This window comes from Urocitellus parryii, chromosome X (genome assembly GCF_045843805.1).
Source record: "Urocitellus parryii isolate mUroPar1 chromosome X, mUroPar1.hap1, whole genome shotgun sequence".
Lineage (NCBI taxonomy): Eukaryota > Metazoa > Chordata > Mammalia > Rodentia > Sciuridae > Urocitellus > Urocitellus parryii.
Window position 1 is genome coordinate 90,367,166 of NC_135547.1, and position 26,111 is coordinate 90,393,276.

General features: G+C 47.7%; 4 protein-coding genes across 9 annotated transcripts; 1 reads left to right on the plus strand and 3 right to left on the minus strand.

Annotated features, from left to right (window-relative positions):
- Positions 1-82: 82 nt before the first annotated feature.
- Positions 83-5,562, minus strand: Timm17b (translocase of inner mitochondrial membrane 17B). The gene is made up of 5 exons (XM_026406766.2): positions 5,503-5,562; positions 3,612-3,675; positions 479-607; positions 287-397; positions 83-194 (listed from the first exon to the last, which is right to left on the minus strand). The coding sequence occupies exons 1-5, from the start codon at positions 5,560-5,562 to the stop codon at positions 106-108; spliced, it is 453 nt and encodes a 150-aa protein (XP_026262551.1). The 3' UTR covers positions 83-105.
- Positions 5,563-7,322: 1,760 nt separating this feature from the next.
- On the plus strand, positions 7,323-11,576 carry Pqbp1 (polyglutamine binding protein 1). Of its 3 annotated transcripts, none has more exons than XM_026406711.2 (7): positions 7,323-7,489; positions 7,905-7,988; positions 9,908-10,019; positions 10,226-10,338; positions 10,529-10,813; positions 11,039-11,102; positions 11,259-11,576. In XM_026406711.2, the coding sequence occupies exons 2-7, from the start codon at positions 7,922-7,924 to the stop codon at positions 11,413-11,415; spliced, it is 798 nt and encodes a 265-aa protein (XP_026262496.1). In that variant the 5' UTR covers positions 7,323-7,489; positions 7,905-7,921; the 3' UTR covers positions 11,416-11,576. The 3 variants fall into 3 exon arrangements, with proteins under 3 accessions (XP_026262496.1, XP_026262499.1, XP_026262497.1); XM_026406714.2 differs by lacking the exon at positions 7,323-7,489 and adding an exon at positions 7,675-7,708; XM_026406712.2 differs by lacking the exon at positions 7,323-7,489 and adding an exon at positions 7,715-7,793.
- A 102-nt stretch (positions 11,577-11,678) lies between these two features.
- Slc35a2 (solute carrier family 35 member A2) lies at positions 11,679-20,509 on the minus strand. 4 transcript variants are annotated; one of them, XM_077793815.1, is made up of 5 exons: positions 20,172-20,296; positions 18,548-18,730; positions 14,877-15,028; positions 13,247-13,393; positions 11,679-11,913 (listed from the first exon to the last, which is right to left on the minus strand). In XM_077793815.1, the coding sequence occupies exons 1-5, from the start codon at positions 20,260-20,262 to the stop codon at positions 11,803-11,805; spliced, it is 684 nt and encodes a 227-aa protein (XP_077649941.1). In that variant the 5' UTR covers positions 20,263-20,296; the 3' UTR covers positions 11,679-11,802. The 4 variants fall into 4 exon arrangements, with proteins under 4 accessions (XP_077649941.1, XP_077649940.1, XP_026262492.1 ...); XM_077793814.1 differs by lacking the exon at positions 20,172-20,296 and adding an exon at positions 20,422-20,509 and having other exon boundaries at positions 11,789-11,913; positions 13,247-13,983; XM_026406707.2 differs by having other exon boundaries at positions 11,789-11,913; positions 13,247-13,983.
- An 897-nt stretch (positions 20,510-21,406) lies between these two features.
- Positions 21,407-25,874, minus strand: Pim2 (Pim-2 proto-oncogene, serine/threonine kinase). Its single transcript, XM_026406718.2, has 6 exons — positions 25,631-25,874; positions 25,392-25,501; positions 24,551-24,601; positions 23,350-23,722; positions 22,573-22,749; positions 21,407-22,474 (listed from the first exon to the last, which is right to left on the minus strand). The coding sequence occupies exons 1-6, from the start codon at positions 25,689-25,691 to the stop codon at positions 22,311-22,313; spliced, it is 936 nt and encodes a 311-aa protein (XP_026262503.1). The 5' UTR covers positions 25,692-25,874; the 3' UTR covers positions 21,407-22,310.
- Between the last annotated feature and the right edge of the window lie 237 nt (positions 25,875-26,111).

Consider the following 26,111-nt stretch of genomic DNA (forward strand, 5'->3'; position numbering starts at 1 on the left):
GGAGAGTCCAGGGCTAACTGAAAGTTAGCCCTCCCTTAGAGGTAGATCACTGGTGAGAGAACCGAGGAGCAGCTCCCATAGTGGTGGTGTCATGTGGCGGCTTCCTCAATGATATTGCTGACAGCTGGGAAAGTCTGTGTCTGGGGTATCCTCCTTAGGGGAGAGCTGGCTGGGGTCCTCTAGCAATGGGGCTACTAGAGAAGGGAGAATGATGTTAGGACGATTAGAGGAGGACAGGTAGAGCATTTTCTGCCTCTCTCTCTGACAATCGTCACTAGGTACTCACCATTGCGGAACTGTCGAGAGGTAAAGCGAGTGAGGAGGATGCTAACACCCTCAACGAGGGCTAATAGAATTCCCCCCATCATCGCTGAGCCCACCATTGCTAATGGTCCACCTGAGGGGTGAAGAGAGAAAAAAGTGAGGGCAGGCAGAACAGTGTGGGAGGCTCAAGGGTCAGGGATGAGGGGGCACTCACTGCGGGCAGCCAGCACAGCCCCAGTCACTGCACCACTAGTGATGGAGTTCCAGGGATCCTCCCTGCCTCGCAGCTGCACCAGGCCACAGTCCACGGTTGAGAACAGGAACCCCCACACTGCAAAGCTACCTGTAAGGGGACAGAAGCTTAATTAGTGTATCTGGGAAATCCCAAGAACCCATATCTCGAGGTTTGGAGAGTTCTAAGGCTTGAATGCTCTGGTCAAAATTGGGATAAAGAGTCTAGGGGTGTAGCTCAGTTGTATAGTGCTTGCTTAGCATGAGTGAGGCCTGGGTTCTAACTTCTGCACTACAAAAAAAGAATGGGAGAAAACCTGATATAAAGGAAGAGAGCAAACTCCCCTGAAATATTATGTCTGTTCACATCCTTTGTAACTTCCACTTCAAGCCATCTTTAATTGTCATTGATGAAAGAAAAGTGGCACAGGATTGATCTCACACACTTGGGATAAGACGCTGGTTTATTGTCAGGAGCCCGACAAGGCTGCACTGCACAAAGACAGGGACAGCAGCAGCAAGCTAGGGAGAGCAGCACAACAACCCCTTGACTGTTACCTTTTATAGGCTAGAATCATGGCCGCGTGCTAGGGGCAGGTTTAGTCTGGACTGACATAGCAAGTATCCCCTCATCTTGTGGAAGGCGAGTTTGTTTCTTGGGAACAGAGACAGGCAGTTTTCCTATCTCTCAGAGGGCGAACAGGGAAACCAGCATGTCCCTTTATCTTCTCAAGGAAAGAACAGGGAAACCAGTACGTCCCCATCTCAGGGGCCGGTAAGTTGTCTCCTAGCTCTCCATGAGAGAACAGGGAGAGACCAGCAGGTCTCCAGGCTGATAGGTTTTATCTTGGGCTACTTTCTATTCTTGGGAATAAGAACAGTATTCATAAAATGGGGGTGGGGAAAAGGAAGATGGCTGCAATTATGCTAACAATTGATATTCCCTTCACCTTTATAAGGAGGTGAAAAACGTTACAAGCATATTCATCTTTTATATGGCTTTTAATAGGCAACTTCAATTTTATTTTGGCACCAGGGAGCCACATCCCCAGCCCTTTTTATTTTTTAAGACAGGGTCTTGCTAAGATGCTTAGGGCCTTGCTAAGTTGCTGAGGCTAGCCTTGAATGTGTGATCCTCCTGCCTCAGCCTCCCAAGTTATTGGAATTACTGCACCACTACTGCACCACTGGCATACATCACCATGCCCAGCACAACTTTGATCGTTTAATCACTACAGACAGCTGGATTTCAGGCCTTGATTTCAGGGAGAAAGAAACAGGTCAAGAAAGTCAGTTAATAACATAATATACACCTGGGTATGGTGGTGCACACCTGTAATCTCAGCAACTTGGGAGGTGGAGGCAGGAGGATCACCAGTTAAAAGGTCAGCTTGGGAAATTTAGCAAGACTTTATCTGAAAATAAAAATATATATATATTTATTTTTCAGTTTTCGGTGGACACAACATCTTTATTTTATTTTTATGTGGTGCTGAGGATCGAATCCAGCGCCCCGCGAATGCCAGGCAAGCGCGTTACCGCTTGAGTCACATCCCCAGCCCCTGAAAATAAAATTTTTAAAAACTAGCTAGAACTCTTTAGATTTCAGTGGTGGAGAGCTTAAACAGCGTGCATGAGGCCCTGGATTCAATTTCCAGCACTATCACCAGGGAAGAAAAGTATATATAGGTTAAACATCTCTAATCCAGAAATATAAAATGCTCCCAATCCAAAGCTTTTTGAGTATGGACAAACACCACGAGTGGAAAATTCCACATTTGCCATCACATGATGGGTCACAATCAAAATGCAGATGAACTAAAACTACTACAAAAATTAGCAGGGTGTGGTGGTGAGCACCCGTAGTCCTAGGTACTCAGGAGGATAGGGCAGGTGTATTACTTGAGCTCAAGAATTTGAGACCAGGGGGGCTGGGGTTGTGGCTTAGTGGTAGAGCACTCGCCTCAAACGCTCTAGACCCTGGGTTTGATCCTCAGCACCACATACAAAAAATAAACAAGTGAAATAAAGGTGTTATGTCAACTAAAAAATAAATATTAAAAAAAAAGAATTTGAGACCAGGGCTAGGGTTGTGGCTTGGTGGTGGACTGATTGCCTAGCATATGTGAGGCACTGGGTTCGATTCTCAGCACCACAAAAAAATTAATGAAGTAAAGGTCCATCAACAACTAAAAATAAATAAATAAATAAATAAGTTTGAGACCAGCCTGGACTCCACCTTTTAGGGTGTGGGTGTGTGTGTTGCTGAGAATCAAACCCAGGGCCCTGTACATGCTTGGCAAGCACTGTACCACTGAAGTAGATTCCCCAGTTCCAAGACCTCATCTCTTAAAAAGTAAGTCTATAGGACTGGGGATGTAGCTCAGTGGTAGAGTACTTGCCTAGAATGACCTAGGCCTTGGTTTGATCCTTAGCACTGCACAAAATGAAAAAAAAAAAAAAAAAATATATATATATATATATATATATATATATATAGTTACTTTTGGCCTATCTATATAAGGTAATATATAAAGCACAAATTAAATTAAATTCCTATTTATATTTGGGTCCATTCTTAAGATATCTCATTAGGCATATGCAAATATTCTAAAATCTGAAAAAACTCTGAAATCCAAAATACTTCTAGTCTCAAGCATTTAGGATAATTGTAGTTAATATGTTTGAGGGGTTATTGTGTTTCAGGACCTATACGAGATACTGTTAGTTGACATTGTTAATTTTAAATTAGTTAATATTATTTAAGGGTTTGCTTAGCATAGCAACCAGCACTTAGTACCAAGTAAATCACGTAAATTACAAAACTACTGATAAGGTGGTTAATGTAATCATCATCACCCTATTATAGATGAGGTTCAGAAAGGCATGCTACTAGCCCAAGGCCACAAAACAAGGAAGACATGGGGGCTACATTTAAACTCTGGAATCTACATTCTTGCTCTTCCATGTTTAATTGTTTGGAAATGTCACCTCCATTGGAAGAACTCCGGCAGAGTCTGAGCTAAAATCTGAACTTCCCACTTGCATCTGTCCCTAAAGGATCGACTTCCCTCAACACTACCATCATATTTCCTGTGGCATTACAAGACTCTCACCTCCAATCTGGGGTGCATGGATCCTCACATTGTTGATACCACTCCTTAACCGATGTTGAATTCCCTGGGAAAAGTAACAAAATGAGTAAGGGCAGAGTTGAGGCCACTGGCAGGATTTCTAGCCTTTAAGAGAGGAAAGAGGGGGCTGGGGATGTGGCTCAAGCAGTAGCACACTTGCCTGGCATGTGCAGGGCGCTGGGTTCCATCCTCAGCACCACATAAAAATAAAATAAAGATGTTGTGTCCACCAAAAACTAAAAAAAAGAAAAATATTTTAAAAAGAGAGGAAAAAGGTGGGCTTGGGATGTAGCTCAGTGGCAGAGCACTACCTAGCATTTCTGAGCCCCTGGGTTCAATCCTGAGCACCACACATACAAAAAAAAAGAAAAATAGGGAAGGACACAGGTGACCTATTAGATGTAGAAAAGCAGCCAAGAACTAGGGGTCTTGAGGGCACTCTAGCATAGGTGTTGCCAAAGTTGGGTTGATAAGTTCTAATTAATTCCTTTGTACACTCATTCACTCAATAAATGGCTAATGAGCACCTACTATGTACCAGGCCCCACACTGCAGGGATACAGCAGTGAACAAGGTAGATTTGGTCCCTTTCCTCTCAGAGCTCATATTGTAGTGGGACAACAGATCCTGAGCAAATAAATGAGACAGTTTCAGACAGTAACACAAACTCTAGAAAAAATAGGATGAAGAGATCTGATAGTGACTGATGAGTCAGGAAAGGCCTCATTAAGGTGGGAGCACATGTGGGGCACTGGGAATGTAGCTCAGTGGTAGAGCACGTGCTTAGCATGCCTTCAGGAGGTCCTGGGTTCCATGCCCAGCACCCCCAAAAAATAAATAAATAAGGAAGGGAGCAGTATGTGCTAAGATCTTCAGAATGAGAAATGTGGGCAAAGATCCAGGAAAGAGCGTTCCCAGAGTTGAGGGGAGGGATAGAACTAGAGGTAAAAATTGTAGAGATCTTTGAATGACATTTGATGAGATATTCTGGGCAGGTGAGAGAGCAAGAGACAAAAATGTTTATGTTAAACCAGGTGCACGCCAGTAATCCCAGTGGCTCAGGAGGATCGTGAGTTCAAAGTCACCCTTAGCAATGGTGAGGTGCTAAGCAACTCAGTGAGACCCTGTCTCTAAATGAAATACAAAATAGGGCTGGGGGTATGGCTCAGTGGTCAAGTGCCCCTAAATTCAATTCCCAGTACCAAAAATAAATACATAAATGTTTTTATAAATCAAAAGGGTTTTCTTTTCTCAGAGTCTTTAAAGGACTGAGGCAGTAGGATTCAAAGTTGGAGGCTAGCTCTGGCAGTTTAGCAAGATGCTGTCTCAAAAGAAAAAAAAATAACAAAGGCTGGGGATGCAGCTCAGTGGTACAATGTCCCTGGGTTCAATCTCTAGTAGTGGAGGAAAAAAAGGATTTTCTCAATTGTAAGACTTTATTCTCTCTGCCAACGAAACTCCTGTCACTTCCCTATATCTAGGTTTCTAACCCAGAATCTGTCTTTAGGTAAAATCTGTCTGGCTTTGCATACACATTTAGGATTTGGAGACTTTTTTTTTCTTTGCAGTGCTGGAGATCAAACCTGGACTCAGGCATGCTAGTAGGTGCTTTACTACTGAGCCATACCCCAAACCCTAACTACTGTTTTGAAAGTATACTATTTTCACAGAGAAGCTCTAGATGGGTGGAAGGAAGACAGGGGTCTGTGTGTAGTTCCTCCAAAATTCCAGGTCCAGAAGCCAGGCCTGACATACAGTACGTGAGCAGGTACCAGAATGAATAAGTGCACATAGAATGGCTGCTCCCAGCAGTTTTCAGAGCAGCATTCTGTATGTCTTCTGACCCCCAACACCAGTGAAAGCCAGGACTCACAACAGGGGCATTGCGGAAGCCCTTGATAGCCTGGAAGACTCCACCTCCAATGACACCCATAGTGAAGGCTCCACCACAATCATCCACAATTCGCCATGGGCTGCAAGCAGGAAGGGAAAGATGGAGTTAATGCAAGCTGGTTACCCCAGGCCCCAGCATCTGGACTCTTTCCAACTGGGAGAAACCATGTCACCAGAATGGGAAGTTCATGCAACAGAAAAAAAAAAAACACTTCAGATAGTAACAAGATAGCCAGGTTTGATGGCACATGCCTATAATCCAAGTCACTTGGGAGGCTAAGGAGGACCCCAAATTCAAGGCCAGTCTGGGCAACTCAGTAAGACCCTACTCAAAATTTTAAAAAGTAAGTCTGGTATGGTGGGTGCATGCCTATAATCCCAGCAACTCAAAAAGAGTCTGAAGCAGGAGGATCACAAGTTCAAGGCCAGCCTCAACAAATCAGTGAGATCCAGTCTTAAAAAAAAAAAAAAAGGCTGAAGATGTAGCTCAATAGTAAAATACCCCTGGATTCAATCCCAACTACCCTCCCCCCAAAAGCAACAAGATTGTCTTATCACCTTCCCCCCCCCCTCAAGAGAGAAATGAGTCAAAAGGGCAAAATTATTACTCTATTCCAACAAAGGAATTAGCCAACTGTTTAACCCCTATTAAAATTTGAGTTGGGGCTGGGGATGTGGCTCAAGCGGTAGCGCGCTCGCCTGGCATGCGTGGGGCCCGGGTTCCATCCTCAGCACCACATACAAACAAAGATGTTGTGTCCACCAATAAATAAATAAATAAATAAATATTTTTTTTAAAAATTGAGTTGGCACATTTCAATTAGGGATATAGAAGTGTTAACTAGCTGGGCACGGTGGTGCATGCCTGTAATTCCAGCCATTCTGGAGGAGGCTGGGGCAGAAGGGTTGCAAAATCGAGGTCAGCCAGGGCAATTTAGGGTGACCCTGTTTCAAAAAAATAAGGACTGGAGAAATGGCTCAGGGCAAGAACACCCCTGAGTGCAATCCACAGTACCACAAAAAAAAAAAAAAAAAAAAAAAAGAGAGAGAGAGGGATTTAATTAGTTAGTACTGTTACTAAAGCAGGGCCTGGTGACACGCCCTTCTCAGACGATCAGCCCAGTACACCCAAGCCCCACTCCTTTTACACCTAACACCAGGGAAAACCCAAAAAGACCACAAGGAGTATCCCAGCGCCCCCGCCTTGCCCACAAATAGGCTCATCTACGCCCCGCCCCTATTTATGAAAGCGACGTGGGAAAAACCATGTTTTATAATCCTGGGGGTTTCCACTCAACACCGCAGCCCCCCTCCGCTGAAGTGGATTTGACCAGCGGTATCATTTTGATAACAAAGAGGGACTATGAGATACGAAGTCAGGGGAAACGTCTAGTAGTCCGTACTGCACACCTACTCAAGCACACAACTGTGGATTCTCTTAACAGAGCCTGAGTGGGAGGAGCCAGGTGAGGGGGCGGAAGGAGTTAAGTTTCTGAGAGTCTCCCGAGTTCGGTACGTGACACTGTGTGGCCTGTGTGTCTCCCATCCACCTCCCATGGCTGGCCTGGGCGCCGCAACCGCAGTCCCAGTGCCTGTGACTGTTGTCGTACCAAGGCTCCTCCATGGCGCCCGCGTCTGGCGGCGCAGTCTGGCGGGACCCTAACCAGGCCACGCCCCCAGTGTCAACGCATATAGGCGCGCGAGCTTTTCACCTCGTCCAGGGAAACGATTGGGTCGCTTCGCTACTCGTCAAGCCAAAGGAGCACTCTTATTGGTCAGCTATGTTTGCGTCATCAGTTCGCTGCAGCCCTTGCGTCGCCCAGTTACCTCAAGGCTTCGGGGAAGAGGACCTCATTCTGTGCTTCGAGGGGGAAAAATATAGATTCGCGTGGTACTGGTGATAATAGTGGCGACGAGGGTGTGTCGGCCGGTCTAACAGCTTTTCCACTACCCGCACGATTGTTTTGGTAATCCTGGGGTGGGCACATATTTTTAGATCTGGAGGAGGTGTTGCATCCAGCTCCCCCATCCCAATGCCTTAGTTCCTCCCACCCAGCAGTCTTTGAGGGACAGTGGGTGAGCCCACTTCTGGGGTGCAGGGGTGCGGCACATGGCACACTCAACAGTGGGCGGAGCCTGTGCCTGGAAGTGGAACTGGGTCCTGCAGCATCCGGTCTCGGAGCAGGGTTGGTGAGAATTTTGGTGATACTGCCACCTATCTCTTCCATCTCTTAGCACGTAGATTGTTAGTCTAGCTATTGGTGCAGTTAGGTAGGTGGAGGGTCGTAAGAGTAGTACAGGCTTCAGGGAGATTCTTGGTTATTAGATCTAGATTAGATTCTTCATTTGAACTGATTTTCAGTCTTGTCTTTCCGTCCCTAGGTCTGTCACCCACCGCTATGCCGCTGCCGGTTGCACTGCAGACCCGCTTGGCCAAGAGAGGGATCCTGAAACATCTGGAGCCTGGTGAGAAAGCTAAGAGTAGATGGGCCTACGATTTGCCAGTCTTGACAGGCACTTTGTTTTTATGTCGGCACTTGGTAACCAGCAAGGGCCTAGTGTTCCCCAACCAGTGACATGGCAGGCATCTCATTGCTAACAATATTATTTACTGACATCCATTCCTACTGTGTGCTAAGCACTGTATGTAGGAAGGGTTGGAGGTTAGATATTTCATCCTTATCAATACCCATATCAGATGCCATGTTCAATCCATGAATCAAGGTGGTGCAATGACGTGCACCTACAGACCAAGATATTCAGGAGCGTGAGGCAAGGTGGGGGGAATTTCTTGAGCTCAGGAGTTCTAGGCCAGTCTGGACAACAATCATGAGACACAATTTCAAAAAATAATTAAAATAAATCTCTGAATCAATCTGTAGGGTTTAACTACATGGTATCTAATAGGAAGGATAGTTGACAAATCCTGCAGTCTCTTGTTATCAAGTATAGTGGTGGGGTGATGTTTTGTTGTCTACTATAGATAGCATGTGTTTCACAGGTCCTCTGGTGATTGACACAACAGTGGTGACGTATACTTTATTGTTCACCATATCAACAGCTGACATGTATTTGGGACCTAAGAACATGGCATACTTATTATGCCTAACAGTCTAAAATGATGGTTAGGATCTATCACTTAGGCCTACTGTGTTTCTGGCTGCTAATTATATCTTATGGTCAATAATATTAAAACATGGTATATATTTTAGGCTATGGTGTGCCAGGCACTAAAAAATGTATCATACTATTTCCTTATTGATATCTATTACAAGACCACTGTGTGCCAGGCATAGAACTTGTGGTTAATAGTATTAAGAGTATTGGGTTTTGGTGGTGCTAAGGATTGAACCCAGGTTTCTGAGTATGCTAGGCAAGTGCTCTACCACTGAGCTACACCCCCAATTTCATATCATTGACATTTCTTTTAAGCCTATTAAGTACTAGGTGCACTGCTGATGTAGAAATACATCTTATTAGCAATATTGATGATTATCTAATATCTATTTCAGGCCTACTGTGTGACAGTCATTTTGCCATTGCTGGCATCTACATTTCATTGTTAATTATATCCACAGCTAAAGTCTGCTATAGGATCTACTGATAGCCAGCACTGAGCTAATAGTAGACACTTTTTATTCTATTGATATTAACTGACATCTGTTGCAGGCTTACTAAGACTTCAGAAACTTAATGGATTCAGAGCAATATTTGGATAAGTCTCTTTTGCTACCCAAACTCTTGCTACTCAATATAGAGGAATCAAGAACCCTGTACACACCAAACTTGGAAGCTGAATAGATTGGACATTATTTTTAGATAACCCCCTTGCTGATCAAACTCACTTCATCTACATAGGTTGGGATAACATGAACTCAGGAACTGAATGGATATGGATAAATTTTTTCTTGGGAATACTGGGCCTTGTGCATGCTGGACAAGTGCTCTACCACTGAGCTATACCCCCAGCATGACATGGATAATTTTTTTAATGAATTCCTATCAACTCTGAAAACAGATAGGTTTGGATAACACTATAAACTCATCGTCTGGACCCAGAACCAAAAGATTTAGGTAAATTTTCTGGCAAATTCCCTAAAACAGATGTGCTTGAAATGCAAGAAGTACTTCATTTGCTTCCTGGCACACACATACACCCAAGTGTCTTCCACATGTGATTTGTGTGGATATGAGTGTGCCTCTCCAGGCCCTGACTGTAGGATGAGAACTCCCCTGTTCCTTAACTGCTCTCCTCCTCCTCCTCCTCCTCCTCCTCCTCCTCCTCCTCCTCCTCCCCCCTCCTCCCCCTCCTCCTCTTCCCCTCTTCTCCTCTTTCCTCCTCCTCCTCCTCCTCCTCCTCCTCCTCCTCCTCCTCGTTCTGCTAGAACCGGAGGAAGAGATCATTGCTGAGGACTATGATGATGATCCTGTGGACTATGAGGCCACCCGGTTGGAGGGCCTGCCACCCAGCTGGTACAAGGTGTTCGACCCTTCCTGGTGAGCCTGGGGACCTGGGGGGGAAGGGCAACTGACTTTTGAGTTTGCCCTTCCTTGTTGTCCCTGACTGTGGGGCATATAGGGTACACGGGAAGAGATCTGGGGTCCTGACATGGGGCAGATATAGGCAGAGATTGGGGAGACAAAGAGTTCTTACAAGTAGAAGACATCTGTGCTGACACTCCTTCCCTCCCACTGCCCCACAGCGGGCTCCCTTACTACTGGAATGTGGACACAGACCTCGTGTCCTGGCTCTCCCCACATGACCCCAACTCCGTGGTTACCAAATCTGCCAAGAAGCTCAGGAGCAGTAATGCAGGTGAGTTGGCAGATCCAGTGGTGCCTCGAGACTTGCAGTTCTGAGAGGGGCCAAGTAAATTTTAGTGGATCAAGGAGGGGCAGATGAGACCAAGCAGCCCCAGCCCCAGGCTAGTGAGGATGTTAAAGGTGGAGACTGCTGGGTCCTGGAATGGGAGAAAGTCACTTCAGGACTTTCATGTTTTCCCTAGATGCTGAGGAGAAGTCAGACCGGAGCCATGAGAAGTCAGACAGGGGCCATGAGAAGTCGGACAGGGGCCATGAAAAGCTGGACCGGGGCCATGACAAGTCAGATCGGAACCATGACAAGTCTGACAGAGATCGAGAACGTAGCTATGACAAAGTAGACAGAGAGAGAGAACGGGACAGGGAACGGGATCGGGACCGTGGGTATGACAAGGCAGACCGGGAAGAGGTCAAAGAACGGCGCCACCATCGCAGGGAGGAACTGGCTCCCTACCCCAAGAGCAAGAAGGGTAAGCAAAGCAGGCTGGGACTTGGGTGAGGCACTCAGCTTGCCAGGGCATACAATATGAAGAAGCCCTCTCTCAGGCGGGTGCCTGAAACCGGTATCCTGAAGAAGGATGCTGTGGTCCATTGCAGCTACAGGCTCCATTTTTTTTCCTGGGATGGGGGGCTATGTGATGAGGGACTCCTTTTGCCTCAATTGAAGAACTTCCCCCTGCCATTTACTTCCCTAGTGGCAAGCCGAAAGGATGACGAGTTAGACCCCATGGACCCCAGCTCATACTCTGATGCACCCCGGTAAGTGACAACCCCATGTGAGCCCTTCTCTTTCTTCATGACTCTCACTGCACCTGTGAATACCATCCTCCTCACCATCTCCTTTCTCAGTCTTGACTGGTTGGGGGATGATCACTATACCCCTTTCCCACCCCCTTGACCCTCTATCACCTCCAGGGGCACATGGTCAACAGGACTCCCCAAGCGGAATGAGGCTAAAACGGGTGCTGACACGACAGCAGCGGGGCCCCTCTTCCAGCAGCGTCCATACCCATCCCCAGGGGCTGTGCTCCGGGCCAATGCTGAGGCTTCCCGAACCAAGCAGCAGGACTGAACCTTTGTTCTCTGGAGCCCTGGCAATTTTCTTTTTTCTTTTCTTTTTGCGATACTGGATATCGAACCCAGGGCCTTGTACATGCTAGGCAAGCATTCTACCACTGAGCTATTCCCCCAGCCCCCCTGGTGTTTTTAATAAAAGCTTTACTGTGGATCATGTTCATGAGGCTTAAGTGCTTCCTCCCTCTCACTCTTCAGGCTCCCCAACCCAAGCTGGCAAGATCCAAAACACATTTTATTTGCAAAACTCACCTAAGAAATAATACTGGGGTGGCAAGGGCTGAGGGTTGAGGTGGGACATTAACAAAGAAAGCTTAGTCAGTCTGCCCCGCATGGGAGCAGGGGCAGTGTGGATAGGGAGTTCGGTGTCTGCCTCACCCTACCCCTAATACTGATCAGAGTTTGGTCCCAGCTGGGCCAGGGCAAGAAGGGAGAACGACGCCAGGCCAACGTCTTCAATCCCGGCGGCTACGAACCCTTCACCTTGGTGAGCAACCTGTGGTGGGAATGGGGAGGAAAGAGAAACACAGAAAGCTGGGGTGGGCTAGCAGTCGGGTTTCCTAGGCAAGCGAGGGTGGTGGCAGTAAGGCTGGTAGTCCTGGGGTTAGTAACAGTGCTTATGCGGAGAGGGCCCACTGGGTCAGAAAGCTACACGTGGACTAAATAAATACAACATCTTTATTTGGCATTGGGTATCCTGACATTTGTTCATTACAGTTCCTTAGAAAACAAACCAAAAAATCAGACAAATTAATAAAATAAAGATCCAGTGGCCCTATTTACATATAGCAAAGACAGCCCAGGCATCTCCCATGAGCACGCGTGTGCGTGCACACATGTACACACATACATACACACACACACACACACACACACACATCCCCTGGGATACAGTTAAGGGGTTAATAAGCTTTGGGGAGTGCAGGGAGCAGGTTTCACGGCTCATCAAATCGGAGACACCCCACCTTGAAGTAAGGGTACCTCATAATACAGCCAACGGGGTAGCAAAAGTGAGATTGGCAGCTTTAATTTTCTTCTCAGAAAATAACCCTGCATCTGGCAACCGTCAGTGTCTTAAGTTCAATGAGATTTAACCACTTCAAGGACCTCCCTTCCCCACTTCCCACACTCTGGATCATTAATGATCTGATTATACCACAAATCCCCAAATGACTAAAAAACAAATGGCCCCTACTGCACCCTCCCCCAGATGCAAACTCTCAGCTCATGCCTCTTTCTTGCCCTGGGTGTTTGCAGCAGGCCCATCTTTAAGGGTCTCAGTGCCAGGGAAGCTGCCCCAAGGCCACAAAAGAGACCAAGCCAACATGACCCAGGGTGATGGTAAGGGAGGAGAGAAGGCCTCAAAGGATGGGAAACAGAACCCCACAGGTAGGCATTAGTCATTACTAAAGAGCTTTTGTCCAGTCTGTCTTTACAAAATTGGAGGGATGACTGGAAGGGACTGTCCCAGGCATGAGAGACAAGACACCTCCAGCTAACAGGCGTGGGTAGACAAGACAAAATGCCTTGAATGACCATTTTCCCAACCCTATGCCTAAAGAGGTTAGACTGGGGCAGAGGAAGCAGCTCTAAAAACCCCCTTATGGGGGATGTCAGTCTACCAGGAGGGGTTCATGTTGACACCCAGCCCTAGCCCCGCACCCCCCCAGAAGTCTCAGTGTCCTGGGAGAAAAGACCATCTTCCAACCCCAGAGGAGCCAGGCCCTGGTGATGACTTGGGTCCTACAGATGCCTGACATCCTTCACCCCGTCCCCCCTCCCTGTCCCCCCCACCCCCCGCCACCAGCCCTCACTTCACCAGCACTGACTTTGGCAGAAAGGGCTCCGTGATGAGGTCTCCTCGGTGGGAGGACAGCTGCGGTGGTGGTGGCTGCCCTGGAGGCTGCTGGTGAATGCAGGGCCCAGAGGCAGAGGCAGAAGTAGAAGCTATGGCTTTGACTGCACCTCGGGGAAGGCTGTAGAGGTAGACTGCACCAATGACGAGGCCAGCGCCAAGGGCAAACAATGGGTCCAAGTGGAAGCCAAAGAGGCGGATGGAGGCAACAGTGGACAGCACAATGGACAGGGAGGTGGCAAAGCCCTTGAGGATGTTGTCAGCATACTTGACAACAACAGCCACCAGCAACCCGCCAAAGGCTTGGTTAAGTACTACGCCCCAGACGGCAGGCGTGTACCCAAAGAAGAAGCCACGGCGGGCCACAGCAGTACCCTCAGCCCACCAGAGCCCTACTAGGCCCAAAGCTGTGCCAAAGAGGCCCAGTTGCAGGTTGCGAAGCCATACGGACCCTGAGCTGCCTTTGAGGATCTTCTCAAAGTAGACACCTGCAAAGCCAGAGGAGAGGCAGGAGGCCACAACAGCTGCTAGGCCAGCCCCTGGGTTCTGATCCAGTGGCCGTGGGCCACCCCCACCTGCTTGCTGTGCCTGGACAATGGCGACACCAGTGAAGAGGAGCAGCAGGGAGGCCCACTGTAGCCGGGAGAGGCTGCGATTGAGCATGAGCACGGAGAACAGTGCTGTGGTCAGGATCTTCAGTTGGTAGGTCACCTGTGAGTGACATGTGGAAGATATTGAGGGCTCATCCTGAGTCCCAGTAGGTGTGTGTAGGGGGACAGCACCCACTGTGGCACAATGGAGGGACACTGGATGTCAATGGGTGAAAATAAAAATAGCAAAAAGAGCCAGTCACTAGCCATTGGTTGAGTTGTGGTTCAAGGGTCCAAGGACCCTCCCAGAGAGTACACAGAAGGGTGGTGGTGCCAGGAAGTCCCAAGCTACACCCAAGTTTACATCCCAATCCCATTTTCTGGCTGTGTGATCAGGGACAAAGCATTTGCCCTGTCTGAGCCCTGGCAATCTCATCTGTAAAATAAGGCTGAAGTATATAAACCATCTTACAGCAGGTAGGTTTTGTGATGAGTCAACCACAACAATAATAAAACCAGCAAATATTTACATAGTGCATTGTAGGTGCTGGTGTGGATCTAAACACTATGTAAATAAGTTCACTTAATCCTCATGAAACCACCATAGGAAGGTGGGCATCATTGTAACCTCCAATTCAAAGATACATAAACTAAGAAACTCAGGCATAAAGACATTAGGTGACTTGCCCCAAAATCACACAGCTGTAAAGTAGCAGAATTGAGATTTGAACCCAGGCAATTCAGCCCTAGAATCCTGGCTCTCTATTTAACAAGGTTGCCCATGAATATCTAACCTAGGATTCTTTCCAGGTATTTCTTTCAATTTTCCCAGCATCCCCATGAGCATCCCCTATTCCCAGTTCTCACAGATGAGGACACTGTGATTGAGGGAGTTCCAGATGACAGGGAGTCCCAAATGACACAGCCCCTGCTTTCTGCAGCTCATTCCTCACCCTACCCTCTATCCCCCAACCCAGCCAGTTCCCTTGGGGCCATACTGGGCTCAGGGCTCACCTGGAAAGTGGCAGCTGGTAAATTGGAGATGGCAACATACTGAAGGTTATTTTGCAAGGTGTAGATGAGAGACGGCACTGCAAGCTTTAGTGTGTCCACATACTGCACCAAGACAGCCTCGTGGAGGAAAAGAACCAGGTGCTTCACGTTACCTAGGTGGGAGAAGGAGAGTCCCTTTTAACAAAGACTATCAAAAATAGGGATCCCCTAAAGTTTGAGACCAGGCCTGGCTCCTGCCCTCCCCCACCTACCCAATACCCTAGGGGTTAGAATGAGGTCTGGGGCTCAAGTTTGTTGTGGTTTTTTTTTTTTTTTTTTTTTTTTTTTTTCAGTACTAGAGATTGAATCCAGGACCTTGTGCATGTTAAGTATGTCTTCTACTACTGAGCTACATCTCCAGCATTTGTGCTCAGTTTCTCCCTATGGTACAAATATATCTCTAGGAAGCCTTTCTGATACTAAGTTTATTCACTGCAAAAGGAGTTGGGGGTAGTTCAGTAGCAAGGCACCTGTCTAGCAGGCAGAGTCCCAAGTTTCTATACCCAGCACTGCCAAAAAAAGAAAAAGAAAAGAAAATGTCCCCAGAAGAATCATTCAAATAGGGTGTGCTGTCACATGCTTCTATTCCCAGCTACTTAAAAGGCTTTGGCAGGAGGATCTCAAGTTCAAGGATAGCCTTGACAACTTGGCGAGACCCTGTCTCAAAATAAAATAGAAAAAAGGGCTGAGGATGTAGGTAGGGTGCTTGCCTAGCATGTACAAGACTCTGGGTCCAATCCCTAGCACCACACACACACAAATTATCCATCACACTGTGTCTGATAATCATAGAGCACACTTCATTCACCTGAGAGCCCACCACCCTGGCATAGAACCCCATTCAGAGTAAGCACTTAATACATGTTTGTACAATGAAAAAATCATCACTATCCAGGAACTTATGAAGTAGAAGCCCTGGAGTTCGGGTGGAAAGTCATATTCCAAACAGGGGAAGTTTCAGACTAGTTGTTTTATTTTTTGGTACTAGAGATGGAACCTAGGATCTCATGCATGCTACTACTGAGATAAACTCAAGGCTAGATTTTTAGACTTATACTATTTTAGCTCCTTAGTGGCCCATAAACCACGTGTGAGCAGGAGCCAGCCCTAGACACACCAATCAGTTTCCCCCGACCCATGGATTAATGCAGTCTTGATTATTAAGCAGAAGTCTGGCCAGAACCTGTTCCAGTGACCAACTGAGAATCATCAACACAGCCTTTGCAAAGCTCACCTCAATTTGTTTTTCTTTCTTTCCTTTTTCTTTTGGTGCTGGAGATTAAACCCAAGGCCTCACACGTGCTAGAGAAGTATTTGACCACTGATCTATACACCAGTCCCGCTTTTTTGTGTACTGGGGAAAACCCTCTAAGCTACATCCCCAGCCCCTTTTTTAAACTTTTTGGTACTGGGGATTGAACCCAGGGGCACTTAACCAGTCCTTTTTATTTTTTGAGACAGGGTCTCACTAAGTTACTTGGGGCCTTGCTAAATTGTCGAGGCTGGCCTCAAAGTTGCAAACCTCCTGCCTAAGCCTCCTGAGTTGCTGGGATTATAGATGGACACTATCATGATGGTGCCAGTCCCTTAAAAAAAAAAAAACTTTGAGAGAGGGTATTGTTAAATTGTCAAGGTTGGTCTCCAACTTGCTATCCTCCTGCCTCAGCTTCCCAAGTCACTGGATTACAGGTGTGCATCACTGTACCCAGCCCCTAGACCTTTCTTTTTTGCTTTATTTTTAGACAGAGTCTCACTAAGTTGTTCAGGCTGGCCTAGGATTTGTGATTCTTCTGCCCAAACCTCCCAAGCAGCTGGGATTCCAAGCATACAATCCCCAGTACTCCAAATAAATAAGGTAACAAGATTGTATGCCATAAACAAGCATACAATATAATATGCATATTCATATTACTGTGGTGAATTGTGAATATCACACCAAATGGGAAAATAAAAAACAGTCTACCAAGAGGTCCACATTAGGTCAGGCTACTTTTTCCTTTTCTTTCTTTCTTTCTTTTTTTTTTTTTTTTTTGCAGTGCTGGAATGGAACCCAAGCCTCACCTACTCAGGAGGCTGAGGCAAGAGGATGGCTTGAATCTACAAGTTTGAGTAGATCAGGCTTTGAAACATATCATGGAGACTCTGTTTCAAATAAAAGAAAAACAAATTAAAATTGTGGATAAGAGCTAAAAGCCTGGCTGGGGATATAGCTCAGTTGGTAGAGTGCTTGCCTCCCATGCACAAGGCCCTGGGTTCCATCCCCAGCACCACACACACACACAAAAAAAAAGCCTGGCTGGGCATAGTAGTCATACATGCCTGTAATCCCAGCCACTCAAGAGACTGAAGCAGGAAGATCCAAAGTTTGAGTTGCCTGGGCAACTTATCAGGACCCTGCTTCAACATAATTTTTTTAAAAGGGCTGGGAGAAACATACCCCTACCCCTGGTTTAAATGCCCAGCACTGGGGGGAAAAAAAGCTGAAGGCCTGTGATGCAGTCTTTAGCTATCTCTCACTTCCCATCTCAAATGTTGTCCTGTGAGGACAAGCTTTTGAACTAACATTCACCTGCCTCAGTTTCCCAAGCTGCTGGGATTACAGGCATGTACCACCATGCCTGGCATTTTAAAAACTTTTATGACACTTAAGAAATCATCATAAATTTGAATTCAGATTGAATATTTTAATATTAATTTCTGATTTATTTATTTTTTTGGGGGGGTACAAGGAATTGAACCCAAGGGTGCTTAACCACTGAACCACATCACTAGCCCTTTTTATTTTAAGACAGGTTCTCACTAAGTTGGTTAGGGCCTCGCTAAATTGCTGAGACTGGTTTTGAACTTGCAATCCTCCTACCTCAGCCTCCCAAGTTGCTGGAATTATGGGTGTGTATCACTGCACCTGACTCTGAATTCCTGAACTCAAAAAATACTCCTGCCTAAACCTTCTGAGTAGCTGGTACTATAGGTGTGTGCCACCATACCTCACTGGTATTATCCTTAAAAAATATGTATCAAATAACTTATCCAAGACAATAAGGGGGACTTAGAACATAGCTCAGTGGTACAGCACTTGCCTAGAATGTGAAAAGCCCAGGGTTCAATCCAGAGTACCGCAAAAACAACAACAGCATAAAGATAATAAGGACAAATTAAAATAAATAAAAAATAAATTAAGGAAGGATTTACTTTGAAATAATATGAGGAGAACTACATAGACAGACATATTGGCTAGCACTGACTGGATAACCATTGATGCTGTTTCAGAGCAAAGTGGCCATGAGTTGATAATTGTAAATCTGGGGGATGGATACATGGATATTTTACTATTTTATCATTCTTTAATTTTGTCTAAGTTTGGAATTCTCCATTATACAAAGCTAAAGGTAAACCAATCAAAAACTATGTGAGTTCCCTGCTACCTCATGGGTGTACGATCTCATTTCTACATCCCCAACTTATTAGGGGTATAAAAGTGTAGATGCTGTGGAAAGCAAAGAAGCTTAGGTGCACTTACATAATCCCCAGGCAGGTTCACAGACATGGGGATACTCACACAGCAAACCCTCCATGTGAACACATACAGGTATGTGGGGAGTCCTTCCCAACAACCCCTCCCTGGCTCGTACCCCTCTTCTGTGCGAAGAGCAGCAGGAGGCAGGTGAGACCTTTGAGCACTTCGGCCATGACCACAGCAGTTGTGGCAAAGAAGCGATCCCCAGGCAGCGTGCGGGCGTAGCGGATGCTGAGGATGAGGGAGGCATTCTGGACCACCAGCACAGCTAGGGATATGTACTTGAGGCGCCGGTGAGCTGTAGGGAATGGAAGGGGCAGGGGATAGGAGGGGGTCAGAAGCTGCTGGGGCATAGCCAAACCACCACCCAACCCCTCTCCCTTTTCAACCAGGATTATCTGAGCCACTGCAACTTCCTCCATCTGCCTGTCCACCCTGACCCAATGAGGGATTGACCCCTACCTGCTTCCATTCCTTCAACCACAGGCAGGAGAGCTAAAAACGGACAAGTAGGTCCATTCTGTCCAGCTCATGTCTTGAATCCTTGCTGAGATGTCAGGAAATGGCTAGGGCAGGCCCTAAACATCCACCCCATCTCCCCTCCCTCTCTCTCTAACAGAATACCAACAACTACATTCTCAACATTTATTGATATTGCTCACTGGGTGCCTATCGCCAGGTAAAGGAATCTTACAGATTTCCTCAATAGACTCTTACATCACCCTGATTCTTAAGAAACTATGAAGATTCCCATTTTATGGATGAACAAATTGGGAATTTATATGAAATGATGGTCTTGTTTAATGAGGGTCATGTAAAGAAAATACCCCAAATACAGGGAATGAGACTATTGTTTAAGGTATGTCTACCCCCCAAGAAATGGTATTTCTCTCATCTCCCCCATTGTCCCAAGGACTGAACCTCATATAATGAACAGTAACCCCACTAAGAATGGTCTGGTTCCCTCAACCATATAAGGAAATACTTCCCTATATTACACATGTTCTGTCCTCCTAACGTTGCACGCCCTCCTTCTCCAGCCAAAGAATAATTCCTTGTTCTACCCACACTCACAATGAACTCACTGTGCTATAAGGAAGGACCTGGCACTCTCAATGTTCTTTCTGTGACCTATAAGGAAGGACCCTCCCACTTCAACATACAATAAATTCTACCTCCATTAGGAAGGGATCACCACAGAAAGGTCTTTTCCACATATAATGAAGGACAAACATCGTCCTCAAAATGGACCCTATAGTCATAAGGAAGGGCCTGCCCCACCCTAGCTGACAATTTATAAGGTCCCTTTATAAGGAAGGAACAACCACCCTCAGAACAGTTTCTTCCTTCTACAAGGAAGAACTCCCACACCGTCAGAATGGGCTCTCCCTTCCATAGGAAAAGACCTACTGCACTCAGAATGAAAGGTCTCCATGGTCTTATCCTCTCCAAAAGGAAATTTCTTCCATATTCAGAGTGGTCTTCACCCTCCAAATGCGGAAGGACTCTCCCCACAACCACCCTCACAATGGTATCTTCCCCGCCCCAACACACTCGCAATGCTCGGTTCCGTTCTCCCTTCCCTTTTACACGCGCGCGCGCGCGCACACACACACACACACACACACACTCCCGCTGCAAAAGTGATGCTCCCTATCACTTCAGTGAGGAATCTTTCCGACCCTTAGCGATCCCGACCTCTGCCCCGCCGCCAACTGCTCGGCCACTGTGCGTCTCACCCGCACTCGTGGTCCCAGGCTCCAAAGTCCCCGCGGAGACCGCCCCTGGCCCGGCCGCCGCGGTGGAACCACCAACCCCAACCGCTGCCATGTTGGCATCTGCCTGGCCCGTCCCCTCGGCAACAGCAGGCCACTTCCGTGTCAATCACTTCCGCTTCCGGGCCTCTGAAGCTAAGGCGGAGCCGAATGCCTGCCTGGCCAAAGGGGTGGTTTTTCTCCGCCCTTCGTAAAGGCTGGCTGAAGTACTGACCCGGGAAGTCTCCAAGGTCTTTGAGAAAGGGAGAACCAGGACATGGGGGACTCTAAGCCCGTCGTTACAAATCCGCGCTGGCCCACACCTCTTACTAGATCCGCCCCAGTGTTCCCTCAATCAGATCCTAAAGCCGCTTTCTATACTACCCGCCCATCCTTTCTCTTCATCTCATTGGTTCAACCACATCTCGACCTCGGCTCTTTATTGGGACATTCTTCTGATGGTACGGCCCTTTCCGTATCAGAAATTCTTGAGGTCCTTTCTGGTTGGGCCGAAGTTCCTCCCTCCCCCAACCTTCCCACCGAGACCCCGCCCCCAAACTTCTGGGAGGGAGGTTTTGAGGGCTGCGCCGGAGAGCGTCCAGTGATTTGTATAGGGTTAGCAAGCCAAGACACAGGAGAGTTGATGGAATTAAGGGCCAACGTGCCACCTTAGAAAACCAGGGAATTGGTGAGGTTCACAGGTTAGTTGCTTTTGATGGGAAGTAGGCCAGGGTACAGCTGAGTCAAAAGGAAACCAGGATAGAACAAGGAAAGAAATTAAGACCAGTTGAAAATGTCATTACACCCTGGATGTTATTAATATGCCAAGGAGGAAGTAGTTCTTTGGTGATGTGTCCTAAATGTTTACTGCATTTCTAAGAATCCTTTTGTACACACTGGGAAACACAAAAACTGAGGAGAAGGGCTGGAGTTGTGGCTCAGTGGTAGAGCGCTTGCCTAGCATGTGTGAGGCACTGGGTTCAATCCTCAGCACCACATATAAACAAACAAATAAATGTCCACCAATAGCTAATAAAAAATATTTTTAAAATGAGGAGGAAACATTTTTGTGGACCAGCTGAAATAAACCCATAAAAGGGCTCTATGACACAGAAGACCGAGGTTCACGGAGGTCATCTCATTCTCAGCTTAGCCTACAGTAGATGCACGGCCAGTCAATTCTGATTCTATTACTTTTATTAAATAGTGGGTTTCCACACATGGCTTTTTAAATAATCCAGGCAGGGGAGAAGGGACAGGAGGGCACACTTTGTAGCTCCACTCCCTCCAATACACAAGTATTTACATTGTAGCAATTGGACAATCCTGGCTCAGGCGGAGGCAGCAAGAATCGCAAAAGTTGGAGAGGGGAGTCCCCAGGAGAACAAACAGCAAGACTTATTTCCCCCAGCCCATCCCCCAGAAACCATCCATCCCATCCTAATCTCTGGTGGTGTCCGGTGGTGTCCATCTCCCATTCCTTCCCCAAGCTGTGGAAGTAAGGTTCTTCTCACCAGAATAAGAGCACTTGGGATAACAGAGTAGGGTCCCCTCACCGAAAAAGAAAAAAAAAATGAAGAAAAAAAAAGAGCCCTGGGATAACAATAGGGCATTACCTTTCCCAGAAAAAGCAATTCTGGGTTAAGGTTGGCAAGCAGCTTGATGAATCTGGGACCCTAGGCTAGGAGAAAGGGAAAGGGTCCTTTTACTAAAATAAGAGCTGCTGGGGTATTTTAAGGAAAGCACCCTTGCCCCAAGTGAGAGCATTTTAACTAAGTTTGTGTGGTGGTAATAGGAGGTGCCAGTGTAGGGATTACAACTCGTCAGAACAAAGAGTCCTGGGGCTCAAAGGGGAAATAACTTCAACCAAATAACCATCCTTAGCAAAACAAGATACAAGGAATTCCCTCCTCCGGAATAAGGGACCACAGGCTCTAGGAGGAAGGCTCCTTCACAAAATTGGAATGGGGAGTGGGCAGACTTGGCTTGTCTTCTACGCCCTAATCCCCAATCACAGACCTTAGTAATACTGGATTTTAACAACCTGTAAAACCAGGTCAACAGATGTCCATCTATCCCTGTGGCATAGCCATGGAATTCCAACCAGTGGGAGCCTGGCTAAGCCTAGGGAAGCGCAGACCAGGCCGAGGGGGCAGGGCTTCCTTTGGGGGGGCTGAGGGGTGCTTCCTCTGCTGGTATTTGCATCCAAGGGTCCAGCAGGATCTCCTCCAGTGAGGGTCGGGAAGAGGGTTTTGGGTCCAGGCACCGGCGGATTAGGGCACAGCAGTCTGTGGGCCAAGAAGCACAGGGGAGATTTGCAATTAGTAGGAGTAACAGTACCTTGGAAGGATGAAATCTGCTGGGCTGGGATCTGTAAGGGCCTCACCTGGGGAGACGTGGGCAGGAAAATGGAGCTCAGCCTCCAGAATCTCCTGGTCTCTCTCAAAGGGTATGTCCCCACACACCATGTCATAGAGAAGGATACCCAATGACCAAACAGTAGCTGGGAGGGCATGGTACTGATGTCGAGAGATCCACTCTGGAGGGCTATACACCCTTGTCCCTGCACAAAAAGCAAGAGTCAAGTCATTCTGATGCTGCCCTCTTCTAGCCCAGTATCTCTTTAGTAGAACAGTAGCTCTGTAAACATCATAGTCCCATCACCAAAAAAAGCAGTTAAATAGGAGAGCCCCCTTGACAGAATAAAATCACTTAAAAAGTAACAATAGAGCATGGCATATTAGTATAAGTCTGTAATCCCAGATATTAAGGAGACTGAGGCAGGAGGATAGCAAGGCCAACCTCAGCAACTTAGGGAGAAATTGGCTCAATATATAAACAGAAAGGGCTGGGGATGTAGCTCAAGTGTAAAGCACCACTGCAAAAGTAACAGTAGAATCCCCTTACCAAAAATAAAATAACTCATAATAACAAGATCCCTTCATTAGATTAAAAGCCCAGGATGATTTTGGATCAATATAAGATAGACTTTTTATGAGATGGCCAAGGATGAGACTCCTCAGTATTAGAAATCAAGAACCTTATAAAGGTACAATATAGGTCAAGTATTACAAGAAAACCCACCACTGGAGCTCAAGGTGAGAAAGTCAGAAGCACAAAGGTTTAGAAAAAAAAAAATCCATGAGATTTAGGGAAGCCTTACCATCAAAATCAGTGTAGGGTTCATCATGAAGCAGGGCACCAGAGCCAAAATCAATGAGTTTGGCACAGCCTCGGCGGAGGTCTATCAGGATGTTCTCATCCTTAATGTCACGATGGACAACTCCACGGGTATGGCAGTGTTGGACAGCTGCCACTACCTGGCCAAAAAAGCAGCGACTTCGGCTTTCACCAAGTGGGCCCTTCTCTGTGATGTAGTCAAAGAGATCCTGGGCAGGCAGAGGCCTCTCAAGGACCAGCATGAAGCCCTCTGGTGTCTCAAACCAGTCAAGCAGACGGATCACACCAGGATGCCCACTGCCTTCACCCACCTTCCATAGTAGTGCCACTTCCAGGGGGCATGTGACCGAGTCTGACTGGAGGTGAAAAGGAGAGAAAATATGAGTTGAACAGGGGAAAGCAGTTGGTAGATGGGAATGTAGCAGAAAATGGGCTTTCATAAATATGAAGTATTTTGCCTAAATATCTAAAATTCGAACTGACATATGGGTGTCCAATATTTATTTCAGATAGTTTATGATGATTAACTGCAAAGGACCTGCCAAAGAATAAATACTCAATGTTATTGCGATAACTTAACTGTAACCAAGTACCTACAATTGCTCAATAACCCTCCTAAGCCCTGTCAGGCAGTGACTGCCAGAAAGAGCCTTCCTGCCTGAGGGGGGCCCTCTACCGGCCATGCCAATGACTTGCACAGCTGCAGACGTTTTCTCACGGAGATGCACATTCCTGCTACTGCGCAGGTGCATCCTCTCCTTGTGGGTCTCACGGCATGCGCAGGCGCAGTCTCCTAAAAGCCCGCCAGAGGGCGCTTTCGCTTCTACAGCTTGCACAGACCCGCCCTTATGTCCGTTAGAGCGCTAACGGCGGCAGGAGAGAAGCAGCCAGCATCACCATGGCAACCAGTGACCTCTGCCCTTCTTTCCCCTCCAGCATGCCCTGTGGGCAGCCCCCACAGCAGCTTTTAAAAGGGGGATGAGAAAAGAGTTGGAGGGGAGAATCTAGAGCTCTGGGGAAATTGAGGTGAATCAGAACTGTATGTCACTCCAAGGTAGTAAACATGGTCTGGTGGAGCGTTCTCACGGTTACAGGGCCCAGGGACTACACATCCTTTAGAAAAAGTGGGGGGGTTTCATCATTAGTGAAGGAGTCAATAAGTGAAGCACACCAAGGATACTTACCAAGGAAGACCAGCCCAACACACGATTCCGAGGAATCACTTTGATGGCCACCTGGAGAAGTGGGCTGAGGTAAGGGGCCAGCAGGTGACCCCCAAATCCCTCCCAGTCCAGAGATTTGAAAACCTCCAATAACTCTCCCAGCACCCCAGTATTTCTGGTCCCCAGCCACACCACAGCCCACAATGAGCCAGGACTAATACCCTGCCCCACAAGACTCCCCCCCAACCAAGTTCACCTCTCCCACCATCCCTAGCCTAGGGATCTCTTCTCAGGCATCGGGACCCCTCAGCTTCCAGGGATTTGGTTGTACATTTTCTTCATATTCTATATTTGTTTTTCCGCATTGAAGATTGAACCTAATCATGCTGGGCAAACACTCTACCAATAAGGTATAGCCCAAGCCCTGAGGTGGAAATTTCGTGATGCCTCAAGCCCTCAAATTTCCTTCCTATCTCCAGGACACCAACTCTGCACCAGGGTTCTGGTCCTCAGGACTTCACGTCTACCTCCAAGATCCCCCAGATCTCGTGTCTAGGCCCCCACCTTCCAGTACATGCACACATTCTCTAGGTCCTGGGGTCTATAGTGTCCTCGAGTGCACACTCTCCAGTCAAACTCCTTGGACCTCCTGATTCTCCCCCCTGAATTCTGGCCCCCCATACCCACCTGGACCGCGACAGACGCGCACGCGCGCTCACACCCCCAGCAACCCGAATCCTGGTCTTCATGACCCTACTAGACACATTGCAGGCTCTCTCTGGGTCATCTAACATCCTATAGTCCCAGGATCCCCGTCCCCGCCAAATACACCTGACCCTCCCAAGACCCTCAAGGTAGATACCTGGAGTCGATCTGTGATGCGGTGTCCCGCGAAGACGGTGCCAAATCCCCCCTTCCCCAGAAGGGGGCCGAGTCGATACTCGGCCTCGAACGCTTCCCGATCCTTGCCTCCTACGCAGGCGGAGGCGAGGGAGTCAGGGTGGCTGCGTGCTAAGCTCACCCGTGATTCCCTCCCCCACGCACTGCCACCCACCATTCCAGCCCACCCCACATGGACGCAGTAGGGGAGGTTGCGCTCACCTGGCGGCTGCGTGGGGGTCACAGGGGGCGCAGGAAGCCCTTGCAGAGGTTTGTTCAACATGGAGGAGGTGCTGCGCAGATTGAGCCCGCTGAATCCGCTAAGCCCGCAGGGCGTAGAAGCCCGGGGCAGCGGGGCCGGGGAGCCAGGGCTGGGGGGCGCCAGGGTGGAAGGCAGGGAAACTGGTGGCCCGGAAGCGTCCGCAGACAGCGCAGCGTTAAGATTCGCCGCGCGCGCCAGCCCCAACGCTACTGAGCTGGGGCACGCGCCTCCCGGGAGAGTCGCCCTGCGCGACAGCTCCGCCCACCTGGCTTTGATCAATCCGGACGCGGCACCTGCTGTATCCCAGCCAATCGGAGCCAACCCTTATTTGCATACCACCCGCAATGTTTCAAGTGCCCCCTTATGCAAATACAAGCCTGGTTCTTCCATGGAGGCGGGGCTTGCATGCAAATGATGGGGGCGCACACGGAGAGGAAACCG